Genomic DNA, 13,897 nt, shown 5'->3' with positions numbered 1-13,897 from the left:
TATACCATCAAAAGGTAAAAAGACAACCCACAGAATGGGAGAAAATACTTCCAAATCATATGTCTGATAAGAGACTTGGACTGAGAATATAAGTCTTACAATGTAATAATAAAAAGGCAAATAACCACTTAAAAAATACACAAAGAGTTTGGATATTTCTCCAAAGTAAGTACTTAAATAGCCAACAAACATATGTAAAGATGCCTAATATCATTAATCACTAGGAAAATCCAAGTCAAAGACACAGCGAAATTATCACTTCATACCAACCAGGATGGCTATAATTAATAAGACAGATAATATTAAGTGTCAAGCATGGGAAGAAACTGGAACCCTCATACACTGTTGGGAAGAATGTCAAATGGTACAGCTGCTTTGAAAAACAATTGTGCAGTTCCTCCAAAAGTTAAACAGAGAATTAACACATGACCCAACAATTCCACTCTTAGATATATGCCTAGGAGAAATGAAAGCATATGTTCACACAAGAATTTTACATGAATATTGATGCAGCACTGTTTATAACAGCCAAAAAGTAGAAACAACCCAAATGGATGGATCAACAAAATATGGTACAGACATACAATGGAATATTATTTGGCAGTCAAAATAGATGAAGTACTGGCTCATGCCACAACAGCAACGACCCTTGAAAACATTGTGCCAAGTGAAAAGAAGCCAGTCACAAAATACCACATATTGTACAATTCCATTTATATGAAATGTCTAGAATACGCAAATTGTTAAGAGATAGAAAGTCAATTAATGGTTACTTAAGGTTGGGGGCAGATGAGGAGGAGGCAATGGGAACTGACTAGTAATGGGTACTGAGTTTCTTTAGGGGAGATGAAAATTACATTGTGGTGATGAATGCACAAACTGGATTGACTAAAAACAAAACAAAACAGAATTATACCCTTTAAATGGGTGAATTATATGGTAGATGAATTACCTCAATAAAGCTGTTTTTAAAAATGCAGGGGTAATGCCTTTGAGGGACTTATTAGTAGCCTGGACAGGGGCTGAGGGAAGAACCTCTGAGCTCAAGGATATCTTAATAGCAACCTCAAAAACTGAAAAGCAAAGAGAACAAAATCTGAAAAAACAATAAAAAGTTAGGAAATCCAAGAACAATGGGACAACTACAAAAGATGTAACATGTGTAACAGAAATGCCAGAAGAACAAGAGAGAGGAAGAGAAGAAATATTTGAAATAATAATGACTGAGAACTTCTCCAAATTAATGTCAGACAACAAACCAGATCCAGGAAGCTCAGAGAATATCAAACAGTATAATACCAAAAAACCCCTAAACTTACGGCATATCATTTTCAAACTACAGAACGTTAAAGATAAAGAAAAAAATCCTAAAGAAATCAGAGGGAAAAAACCACCATGCCTACAGAAGAACAAAGATAGGAATTATATCCAATTTCTCAGAAATATGCAAGCAATAAAAGACTGGAGTTAAATATTTAAAATGTGTTGAAAAAACAAAACACCAGCCAAGAATTCTATACTCTGTGAAATTATTCTTCAAAACTAAAAGAGAAATAAAGACTTTCTTAGAAAAATAAAAATTGAGGAAATTTGTTGCCAACAGACCCACCTTGCAAGAAATGTTAAATTCTTTAAAGATAAGTAAAAAAATAATACAGGTGAGGAAATCAAGCCTACAAATGAAAGGAAAAGCATCAAAGAGGAAATAAATGAAGGTAAAATAAAAATGCAGGGATAGTCACAGAACCAAACTGAAGGAGGAAGGAAGGAAGGGAGTGAGTAACCCTGCTGGAAGGAAAAGGAGGGTACACTGGAAGTATGCAGAATGAAAACAGGAAGCCAGGAGAAATAATTTTGGAATTAGAAAAGCCAAGCCAGGAAAAATAATTTTGTTAGAAATAATCCACAAAATGGATAAATTACATGCATGTAATCAAGAGTTAGCAATAGCATATTCCCAACAAATCTAACATACCTACGTCCCTGATGAAATTTTGAGGTCTATGTCCAGTGTCTACAAAATGTTGGCAGTAATCATTATGGGGATTTAAACTCTGCGTTCCCTAAAGAAAAAGTCAAAATTAAATTAAGAGCATTTACTCTAATGGCAGATACACTAACTCTGTACTTTACTTTTTGTTATGAGGCCATACAAAATAGAAGTTGATACGTAGATTAAAAAAAATTAGGAATATTTAAAAACACAACTAAAATGACAGTATTACTCTTTAGTAGCTACAGACATTGATACAGCATTATCTCATCCTAAATAGCCAAGTATCAAAAGACTATTTCAAGAATAATTTTAAATGATTTTTATTTTATAATAATTATTCCTCAATAACTGAAAAAATGTTGAAAATAAGTATTTAAAATTTTTTCATGCATAGAGCTGAAATGTGAAGGGTTATGATATGAAAATTTATTTACCTTAAGAAAAGTACTAGAATCTTTATAAATCTCTTCTTCATAAGGCAAATTCTCTTCTTCCTGTTGCATTTCTAATTCATCCTTGGAAAAGGAAGATTAAGTAGACATTTTATGTATAGACGGAATATTTTATGTACTTATGATATCTTGAGTATTAAGACTCAATATAAATATTTTGTTTTTTAAAAATTTTATTTATTTATTTATTTATTTATTTATTTATTTGATAGAGAGAGAGAGAGAGAGCACAAGCAGGGGGAGCGGCAGACAGGGGGAGAGGGAGAAGCAGGCTCCCTGATGAGCAGGGAGCCTGATGTGGGGCTCAATCCTAGGACCCCGGGATCATGACCTGAGCCAAAGGCAGACACTTAACCGACTGAGCCACCCAGGTGCCCCAAGACTCAATATAAATATTTCATTTCCTTAAGACATAATTTTTCAAATTATCATTAAAGTCAAACACTGAAGTCTTTGCATTCTTATCATTATCTAGTTATTTTTACAATAAATAAAAATTTCCTTTTCATTCTCATCAATACCTGTCTCTAACTACTGATTTTGTTGACTGAATTGTCTAATACTATTTATCTCATACTATAGATATTAGAATTTAGCTCAAATCATGAAAGACATGGCCACCAATGGGGCAATTTTATTTCTATTAAAAACCATATGAAACTACTATTTTTACAGATCAAAAATGTTAAAATATCAGGAACTGTATATGGTTAAATATACATATTTATATGATAATAAGTAAATAAAGTAAAATGATAATAAAATAATCACTTATATTTAAGTTGCATACTAGCATATACCAAAATGCAATGCACAAAACAGTATTTATGAGATTAGGAAACCATCACTGAACTTCCTAGAAACTTACTGAAACTATGCATTCTCTTCTCTATTAAATATAATTGTACAACAATTAACTTGAAAGAAATGGAGATAGGTTTTTCGTCTATAATACTTCCTTTTCAACTAAATATTGCAATTGTAAGTTTAGAAGTTGTGTTTTTTCCTTCGGCCTCTTTCAGAAACGGTTCTACATTATTGTCTAGCCCATGGGTTCTCAAAATATCTTAACTGTACTACCCTACCAATAAACATGGAATAACGCAACTCAAAAAAGACTCAAAATTTGATCCCATTATCCAAAGTTTCTGATACATCTACCTCCTTAGTCTTACTTAAGAATATTATTGTCCAGTGCTTACTAGGCATTATGCTTTATATCCATCACCTCTTACATTAAAATGAGGAAACTGAAAGATCTTAATTGAACTGATTAAGGACTACTTCATTTTATTGTGCTTCAATTTATGCATGCGGCAGATATTGCATGTTTTACAAACTGAAGGTTTGTGGCAACCTTGCATCGAGCAAGTCTATTGGGACCATTTTTCTGACAGCATTTGCTCACTTTTTGTCTCTGTGTCATATTCTGGTAATTCTTAACAAAATTTCTAATTTCTTCATTACCATATTTGTTACGATGATCAGCAATCTGTGATCAGTGATCTCTGATGTTACTATTATAATCGTTTTGGGGCACACTGAACCGTGTCCATACAAGATGGCGAACTTTATCAATTAATGTTGTGTTTTGATTGTTCCACCAACTGGTGGTTCCCCTGTCTCTCTCTCTCTCCTTGGACCTCTCTATTTCCTGAGACACAATATTGAAATTAGGTCAATTAGTAACCCCACAAGTCCTCTAAGTATTCAAGTAAAAGGAAGAATTGCACATTTCTCACTTCAAATCAAAAGCTAAAAATTATTAAGCTTAATTAGGAAAGCATGTGGAATCTGAGACAGGCCAAAACCTAGGCCCTTTGTGCCAAACAGCTTAATTGTGAATGCAAAGGAAAAGTTCTTGAAGGAAATTAAAATTGTTACTTCAGTAAACACACAGATGATAAGAAAGTAAAACAGCCTTATTTCTGATATGGAAAAAGCTTACTGGTCTGGACAGAAGATCAAACCAGCCACAACATTCCCTTCAGCCAAAGCCTAATCTAGAGCAAGGCCCTCACTCTCTTCAATTCTATGAGGCCTGAGAGAGGTGAGGAAGCTGCAGAAGAAACGTCTGAGGCTAATAAGGATCAGTTCATGAGGTTTAAATAGCAGAAGAAACGTCTGAAGCTAATAAGGATCAGTTCATGAGGTTTATTCACTAAGAACATAAAAGTGTAAGGTGACGCAGCAAGCGCTGATGTGGAAGCTGCAGCAACACAGAGGAAAGACCCTCCACCAGCAAAGATTAAAACTTGCTAAAAAGCTCAAATGAAGGCTAGCATTTTTTAGCAAAAGTTTTTTTTTAAAGATTTTATTTACTTATTTGTGAGAGAGAGAGAAAGCGAGCACAAGCAGGGGGAGCGACACGCAGAGGGAAAAGAGGGCTCCCCACCGAGCAAGGAGCCTGATATGGGACTTGATCCTGGGATCATGACTTGAGGTGAAGGCAGATGCTTAACCAACTGAGCCACGCAGGCATCCCAGCAATAAAGTATTTTTAAATTAAGGTATATAACTTGTTTTATTAGACATTAATGCTACTGCATTTAATAAATATAAGATAGTATAGACATAACTTTTATGTGCCCTGGGAGACCAAAAATTTCATCTGACTTGCATTATTGCAATATTCACTTCATTGTGGTGGTCTGGAACCAAACCTGCAATATCTTCAAGGTGTGCCTGTATACATATGCTACTGACAATTATTGTAGAAGGTTTAAAATTGAGCTTTTCATCAAATTTATTTTCCTGGATAAGAATCTATTATTGTAGGGTGCCTGGATGGCTCAGTGTCTGCCTTCAGCTTGGGTCATGATCCCAGGGTCCTGGGATTGAGCTCTACGTTGGGCTCCCTGCTCAGCAGGGAGTCTGCACTCTCCCTCTATGTGCTTTTCTCTCTCTCAATAAATAAATAAAATCTTAAAAATAAAAATAAATTTTAAAAAAAGAATCTATTATTGTAAGGATTTATATTTTTCTTGACCAGAAAATTGCCCTGTCCTCTACTTGCCTTATATTCTTCCATTTTGTCTTCATCTGTCTCTCCTTCGTCCTGATACTTACGTTTTGCATTTGGAGCAGATGTATCGTAGGAAGCCCTGAAAATTAAAACTGAAGTGTTACACACAGATATAGAAAGATGTATAAATGGCAGCTATTAATAATATTAAATAACAGTTTACAGAAACAGAACAAGGCACATTTTTTCTGATTAAGTAGTATCTATTCATCCAGTTTATAAAATAAAAAAAAATCACAAAACCTGATTGGTAATTGTGTATTTTACTTTTATGAGAAAGCAACCAAATCAGAAACTAAGCTTTTATAATGGATGTATGGCAAAAAGAAACTTCTACATTATATATCATTCTAATCTGTCTTAAGCAAAATTGATATTCAAATTAATAACCAGAATACTGAAAAATTCTAAGTGCTTTATGAACTAAAAAATGAATACCACTTTCAGGGCAAAGTATGTTTTCTCTCATAAGGATTTGTAAATAAAATTATTTATGGTATATAAGCTAATTCTTAGTCTAACATTCCATTTTCTAACTACTTCATGAATGAGAACTTACTATATTCAGAAAGTATTTCATAATTCATCAATACTAAAAACCAGTATTTCTGAAATCTTTATTTTGATGCTTGTCGTAACAACACACTTCATACCTAGGATTGTTTGTTTATCAAAACAATAACCAGGGGCGCCTGGGTGGCTCAGTCGGTTAAGCATCTGCCTTCGGCCCATGTCGGGTTCCCTTCTCAGCAGGGAGTCTGCTTGTCCCTTTCCCTCTGCCCCCCCCCACTTGTGTTTACCCTCTCTTTCTCTCTCTCTCTCCCCCTTTCTCTCAAATAAATTAAATTTTTAAAAAAACAAACAATAACCCTTTCACAATATTAACATGTCACTAAAAAAAAAAAAAAAACAATTATTCAACTGACCTGCAAGTTTCTCTTGTTTCAGCAATTTCTCTCTGCTCATCTTTGCTATTTAACACGGCACCAATGCTGTCAGCACTTTCTGCTCCCAACTGAGAAAAGACAAAAACCAAAAATTAGATCATAATGTACTGGATAGCCTTTCCAGCCAGTGTAGCAACATTTAACATATCAGGTATTAAAAGAAAGAAAACAAAAAAATCCCCAGAGAAACCAAAAAGCCCTAACTACCTCAGCAGGCAAATGGATTAATTACCTTGCAGGAAAAACTAGAAATACCTTGTAACAAAACCATGTTAATTAGGAACAAATCTGAGAGCTAGCGAGCATTTTATACTTCGTTATATTTTGAAATTAAGGCAATTTCAGCCAATCCTCTACTTTTTAAGTAAATAATAAAACACAATTTAGTAACAGTAGCAGTAACAAAAAAAGCAGCTAACATATAGTGTATATAGGGTGGTAGGCATTAACACTTTGCGTCCATCAGCTCATATATTATATCTTATGTATCCCGTGCTGTAGTATCTATCCAGTTTTATTCAAGCCAAGTCTTTATACAATGATTTATAGACACAATACTGAATTTTAACAATACCTAAAAAATGGTAATGCAAATTCCGTTTGGCAGTTGGGGAAATTCTGCAAAATACAACAAAAAACTAGTTGAGATAAGCTGGCTACACAGAGTGGGATCAGTTCATGGAAATCTTAAAAGCCAAATGAACAATTGCAGAATGTAATTTATAGGCTATGAGGAACAATTTAATATTTTTAAGTACAAGAAGCGCACGAGGAAATCTGCCTTAAATAGTCCCTTTAGCTCAGGAAAGGGAATATACTAAAATATCAGAGCAAGTCCCTAGCCTTGATCTTAAACAATTACCACTGCCTTGGAGTGCCTGGGTGACTCAGTCGTTAAGAGTCTGCCTTCGGCTCGGGTCATGGTCCCAGGGTCCTGGGATCAAGCCCCGCATCGGGCTCCCTGCTCAGCGGGAGGCCTGCCTCTCCCTCTCCCACTCCCCCTGCTTGTGTTCCCTCTCTGTCAAATAAATAAATAAAATCTTTAAAAAAAATAAACAATTACCACTGCCTTTTTTGTTTGCCTACTTCATGACTCCCCAAAGGTTTCTCCAATGATAAATCTCTTACACTATATCAAATGTTCCTGATATTTTAACTCTTCCAAATATTTTCTTGGAACTTCCAATTATTTTATTTTACACTTCAATTCTTTTACCTTTACTTTTGTTTTCTTCTCCCCAAGTTACATGTAAGCTCCCTAAGGAGATGAACTCTGTCTTCTTGGTATCTGTATGTTCAGCAGCTTGCATAATGCCTGACACAAGAGTAGATGCTCAATATTTGAATGAACCAATTAGATATCCTACATTAGAATACAATGTATTACAATAGAAGTGCTTTAAGTCAAAATTCTCACAAAACTGTGGAATGACTGGAATAAGTAAATCATAGATTTTCCATTACAGAAGCACTAAATATATTATTTTAATAATTAGGACAATTTGGTATCATTCAAAAGCATATACGATTTTTTTTTGGAATAAAGCTACAGCTAAGTAAAAAGCAGGTGTAAGTTGCTGATGTTTATATTCTGTATAACAATAAGTAATATAAGTAGTGTACTCAACAGTAAGGACAACAAAAGCCAGGTGGAAGAAGATCCTTAGCCAGAGAGATCAAGATCTCTCTGATAGCTTTCATTACAATGTTCTGACCTGAGCTGTGCTACAGTGGATGGACAGAAATCAGAAAGGAAGGAGGACAATTTTTTAAAAATCGTAAAGTATAAATTGCACAAATCACATTCGGGGAAGTAATCTGTGTTGTTCATATGGAGAAAAGCAATTGAAAGAAAGGCTGAAATTAGTTGGTAAAGTGGAGGTCTGTCATTGATTATATCAGACATCCTTACCTAAGAGGTATAGTTCCTAACCAACTAGAAGACTAGGGAGCAGCTAGTCTACTGGAAAGAGCATGCAAAGCCTAAAACTGAACCTTGCAAACTTACAAACTTTGTGGACTTCAGCATGTAGCTTAAATTCTTTTGAGCCCTACTTTCTGCATCTGTAAGATGCAAATAGCATCTGACTTGTATGACTGAAGATAATGTATATAAAAAGCTTAGCAGTCTTGATTCATTGAAGGTACTTAATAAACAGGACCCATTATTAAGTTTTATGCATTATGCAAGCTTTTTTAGGGTAAAGACTATGTATACTTTTTATACATAGTTGAATTGCCAGTGGCTACTAGGCCCCCTGGTATATAGTAAGACACAAAAATAACTATTTATGAATGCATTTTAAGTCAAAGAATTCAAAACTCAAAAATAAGAACCTTACTTGGTGGTAACAAAGCTACTGAGTATTTTGAAGACAACTTGATAAAAGGTGGGAAGAAGAAGGCTTGGAAAAGATACCTGATTTGTCCCAGATCCTAATGCCAGAGGGACAGAACAGATCTGATTCCAAAGTCCCACATTTTTAACACTATACCACAAACCTTTCCATCAGATCATAAGAGTGTAGGTTTCAAATTTTCATTTACTAAAACCAAGATTCATTACTGAAAAAATAACAGTAAGATGCCTCATTAAAACCTCTTAGTATTTTCTCCATCACTTTTACTGATATGAATGGTAGGATGTGAAACACAAACTCTCAGTAGAGGTTTACACCTGCATTTTCTGTATGTGTACTCTCCTGATCAAGTGTTAACTTACACACGAGAAGCAGTGAAGATAAGCTTTGGAGACACAAACTGGGTTCAATTTTCTGGCCTAGCGGTGAGTGACACGGGCCAAAAACTACTTAACCTCTCCAGACTGTTTCATTATTCAGTAAGTGAAGTTAATGATACCTATTTGAAGGGTTTGCTGTGACTGATACAGAGTAAGAATTCACATGTTAGCGGTGGGTGATGACGAAGATACTGTACTCTGCACAGCGGACTGCAAACACACAAGATGCACAAACTAAAATTTACACTCAGGCTACTTCTAATGCAGTCTTTAGACATGATCCCAAAGAAAACACTATAAACCTATTTCACAAGGAAGCCACAATATCAAGAATTACGTGTTAAGAGAGGCAAGACAAAGAAGACCATTTAAATAGTTTAGAGAAACAAGGGATAACAAGTCACTCTTCCTTGTGTGAACTACGGTAATTTATTTACAAAGACCAAAGCTTTGTATCCCCATAATTGAGCCCTGCGCCAGACACTTGGCGCGCATTCCATAATGGTTGCTGAAGACCAGTCGTGGCGTTCGGTTTAGCAACACAACGACCGCGGCACAGTATGGAGAATATGAGGCTTACTGCGGGAGTTAAGAACAAGAAAGGCAGGCAGGCCTAGGGAACAGGGTCGCGGAACCAGGAAAGTACGCACCGCAGTGGGTAGGCAAAGACAAAGAAGAAAGGGGGGGTGGGGGGGGAGAAGGGAACCGCGCACGCGCATTCTCGATTCCTCCCTGGGCCGCGGACCTGCTGCGCAAGGAGCTGTCGCCGTAACTTCTGGCGCTCCCGGATCTCCTGCAAGCGGCTGTCCATGTCCCAACTCCTGCTTCCCACTGCCCCCAAAACCTGACAATTAGCGGATGAAAAACCACCCGATTTTTCTTCTGAGTCTGTGGAATACAAGATTCACCGGAATCTTCAAGCACCGGGTATCCCTCAGCCTTTCCTCAATAGGTTTCCGGCGTGGCCAGTATCGGCCCCACCGAGCCCGGAAGTCCCACCTCCTTCTGGACGCCCGCGATTTGACGCTACCTGGAAGGGACCCAATGAGGGATGTTGTGGCGGCGGCGCGGTCTTTGAAGCCCTTTTGCCGCCAGGAACGGCGTCTGTCAAAACCGCTCCAGGGCGGACTCACTTCCTGTCCTCTCGCTTGCCCTCCCTGGGGTCATCAGCCTTCTTTGGTGTATCAGCGTTGTATACGAGGTGTGGACCGTTTCGTAGATTCCCTTTTCCATTAGTTCCCCAGTTGCCAGTACTGACGGTTTAAAAATTGCCAGAATAGCAGTTAGCAGTTTTTTACTGAAAGCACAAACTCGGACCCGAGTGTCACGTTTGAACCCTGGACTGCCCTTTACGAGATGAGTAGTCTTGGCTAATCACCTCCGTGAGCCCCGGGTTTCTCATTTGTAAAATGGGTTATAAAAGTGCCTACGTCACAGAACTGTGAAGATTGAAAGAATAAACAGAGCCTGGCCCATAGTGTCATGGAGGTGTTGATTAAGATTTTTATTACTTGAGTTTCCCTTCAGACAGGGAACAAACCATTGCATTTGCCTGTGCTCCACACTCACAAGCCCTTGAGAAGTTTCCTATTTTACCAAAATGCCACATGGATATGGCAAATGGAAAAGTATATGGATTCTTCCCTTTAGGGAAGTGGGTGGGTGATAGTAAAATGTGGTCTTGGTTCACGTCCTAGACGACAGAGACTAGGGCCACTTTTTGTGTTTATACATTTGTGCCTATACATTTGCCTTAGCTGGAAATAACCCTGGGATATAGAAACAGCCTACTGAAATGAGGGAGGGTGCGGGTGAGCCGGGCACAGCCGTGATTCTCCTCTCTTCATAGAAAGGCAGTAAAGACCGGTCTTAAGTTACTGCTATTATTATCCACCACATTTGTTGTCTTATTCCAAATTCAAAGTAGCAGAAGTAGACGAAGACATCATGTTGCCTCAAGTTTAATTGGAAATTGTGGCAAGTACTTACCAACATTAGTAACAAGTCTTTATTCTTGAAACTTAATAAATCCTCCAGATCAAAACCAGGTGACTCAGACTAGGCCAAAAGTGGGCAGGGATAGATTCTACTAATTATCATGTATTTCTCAAGAACTAGCTCTGAAAGGCAATTTCAAAGGAGTTCTAAATATCCCTTGAGTAATGACAGCACTATTTCAAAGTATGTTAACTTTCAAGGGGCCAATACGTTAAAAGACAATACTAACTTGTACAAATGAATTACAGTGTTTCTTTAAAAATCAGTTGCATCTCCTGCCAATCATGGAAGTTGAGTACTGATTTGAACTATTTATCAGGATAGGAATAGGCATTTGTTCATTCAAATATTTAGTCAACTGTTTAAATGACAGTTACTGTGATAGACCCTAGAGTTTATCAAGTCTGTCAAAGAATAGAAACCAAATAAGTCAGGGGTTTTTTTGTTTTTGTTTTTTTGTAGTTTACTTTTTTTTCCCCCTGGTAAAGCATGGTGTAGTTTATTTGCCTGTAGTCTTTGAGCCACACACTCGCCTAAACTCTGCTCTGATGATAGTTGGCCTGAGAGTCTACAGACTACATTTCTCAGCCTTCCTTGTCAAATGGCTTTCTGTATGATTCTCCCAAGAAGAAACACAGGCAGAAAATCATAAGGTGGAACATTGGAAGGCTGTTGTTCTTTTCTCTCACTTTCTGCATCTGGTATCCAGGAAGACATCTGTGCCCTTTAAAAGTCCCAGAGCCAATTGCAGCAGCCCCTGCAGTGGTCCCCTGTCTTCCCTTTTCCCATCCTCCTGTAGCATCCTCAGCAGTGAGTTTGCACTCAGACTTTAATACCACCCCCACCCTCTGTTCTACCAGCTCTAGGCCTGGTAGCCACTTCCAGCAATTAGGAATTTCTAATTTAATCTCACCTTCCCCTTTTGCTCTTCTAGCCTTCAACACTTATGTCAACATTTCCCCATAGCAAATGCTGTTTAGAATTTTTTTTTAATGATTTCTCTTTTCTTGCTGGGCACCCAAACTAATAAAGATGCAAATGTGTTCTACTTTATGGTATTTGCAAAACCATTGGGTTCCAGTAGAAGGTTGTAGTTTTTACAAAGGAAGTGTTATAACTCTGAAATCTGTCTCCCAACCAATGAATTATAAAACACCAGACCCCATCAACTCACCTGTAGAGTATTGCACATGCCTGTCAGTAACATCTGTTCATCATGGCAATTGTAAGGGTCACCAGGGAGTGTGTGTTGTGGGGAAAGGAGGAAGAAGAAATTTGGAAAGTCTCCACATATAATTCATACTCTTTGAAAAAAATTTCACTTCTAGGTACTGATTTTAAGGAAGTAATGATAAATCCATGTAACATTTATATATCTCCTCCTAAGCTCCTTGAGAATGACTTCAAAATCTATATATCCAACTGCCTATTGTATATCTTACTAGAATGTCCCTCACAATCTCAAACTTAACAAGGATATAACCTAAATTCATCATCCACCCCTGTCCTCTCAAATATATATATATCCCACTCCCCTGGAGTTTCCTATTTCAGAGAATAAGATCAATATCCACCCGTTTTCCTAAATAAGAAGCACTTTGTCCCTCCTTCACCCTCCATATCTACTCGGACTGTAGCTCTGTCCCTGACCCCAACCCTAACACAAACACACATACTAGTCTTCATTTCTGCAACCAAGGTCTAAGTATGATGTGCATCCTGGTTCATAAACTAATTGCCCTACCATTTTCCAGTTTATCAAATTCTTCCTGGAGATTTTTGGAAAATTATAATTTTATCATTTCCAACTCTCCTCAATGTCTATAGGGCAGGACTGTCCAGTAGAACTTTCTATAATAATGGAAATGTGCTCCTTCACTAACCAATATAGTTGCCACTAGCCATATGTATTCACTGCGTATTTGAAACCTGACTGGTGTACCCGAGAAACTGAATTTTTATTTGATTTTAGTTAATTAAATTTAATTAATCATATTTGGCTAGTGGCTACTCTATTGGACGGCACAGGTTTATGTTCAAGGGGATAAAAATCTACACCACTTAGCATTATATGCTGAGCAATACTCTGCCACCCTGCCCAGCTTCATTCTGTTCTCCTTTATAAACCCACTCATCCAGGCATATTAATGTTTTTGTCTTTTTTCTCCAAACATGCCTTCTTTCTTGTACGTTTTATGAATTTATAATTGAGTAAAAAAAAGTCTCAGATAAAGAGTCTCCAAAATGACTTTTTAAAAAATACAACATTTGGTTAGTAGAACTTTTTAGGAAACCACTAAAGGTAAAATGAATGTCAGAATCCGCTGATAACTTCTGCTTTCTTCCAGTGCCTTGTAAAGAACACACTCAATAGATGTTTATTGGTGAACCTGTTGATGAGAGCTAACTCTCTCTAACTTATCTGAGCTTTGTTGGAAAGATTGGTTGTGAGTAGCTGTGTTGGGGAGAAATAGGAGACTGCCAGTTAGTATTCTGCATCTACATCATTGTTAGGAATTCATTTATGGTTATTAGGTGCAGAAAGTTTCTAAGTCTATTTTTTTGTGTGTGTGTGTGTGCTCAGTTGCTAAGATCTGGTGTAGCTGTGGCACAAGAGAATATTTAATAAGCCTTGTGTGTCAAATACGTGGACTACATAAGAAACAAGGATGAAGATTGTTTATATCACTTGTCAATAGATTTTTTAAAGGGTATTGTGATTACATTAAAATATCTTAA

The 13,897-nt window shown here is 37.0% G+C and overlaps 1 protein-coding gene across 3 annotated transcripts in view; it reads right to left on the bottom strand.

Annotated features, from left to right (window-relative positions):
- METTL14 (methyltransferase like 14) overlaps positions 1 to 10,139 on the bottom strand; it is a 31,024-nt gene extending 20,885 nt beyond the window's left edge. Inside the window, exons 1-6 of one of the 3 annotated variants that reach the window (XM_027600613.2) lie at positions 9,906 to 10,136; positions 6,995 to 7,038; positions 6,400 to 6,488; positions 5,465 to 5,552; positions 2,431 to 2,511; positions 1,976 to 2,063 (exon numbers count right to left, since the gene is read on the bottom strand). In XM_027600613.2, coding sequence (XP_027456414.1) covers positions 1,976 to 2,063; positions 2,431 to 2,511; positions 5,465 to 5,479 — 184 coding nt within the window. In that variant the 5' untranslated portion in view covers positions 5,480 to 5,552; positions 6,400 to 6,488; positions 6,995 to 7,038; positions 9,906 to 10,136. Of the gene's footprint in view, positions 1 to 1,975; positions 2,064 to 2,430; positions 2,512 to 5,464; positions 5,553 to 6,399; positions 6,489 to 6,994; positions 7,039 to 9,905 lie in introns of all 3 variants that reach the window. The other 2 variants (XM_035726427.1, XM_027600612.2) reach the window with 2 other exon arrangements.
- Positions 10,140 to 13,897: the final 3,758 nt, after the last annotated feature.

Source organism: Zalophus californianus, chromosome 2 (genome assembly GCF_009762305.2).
Source record: "Zalophus californianus isolate mZalCal1 chromosome 2, mZalCal1.pri.v2, whole genome shotgun sequence".
NCBI classification, from domain to species: domain Eukaryota; kingdom Metazoa; phylum Chordata; class Mammalia; order Carnivora; family Otariidae; genus Zalophus; species Zalophus californianus.
Note: the sequence above shows the minus strand (reverse complement) of the source record. Positions and strands in the feature narration are given on the sequence as shown.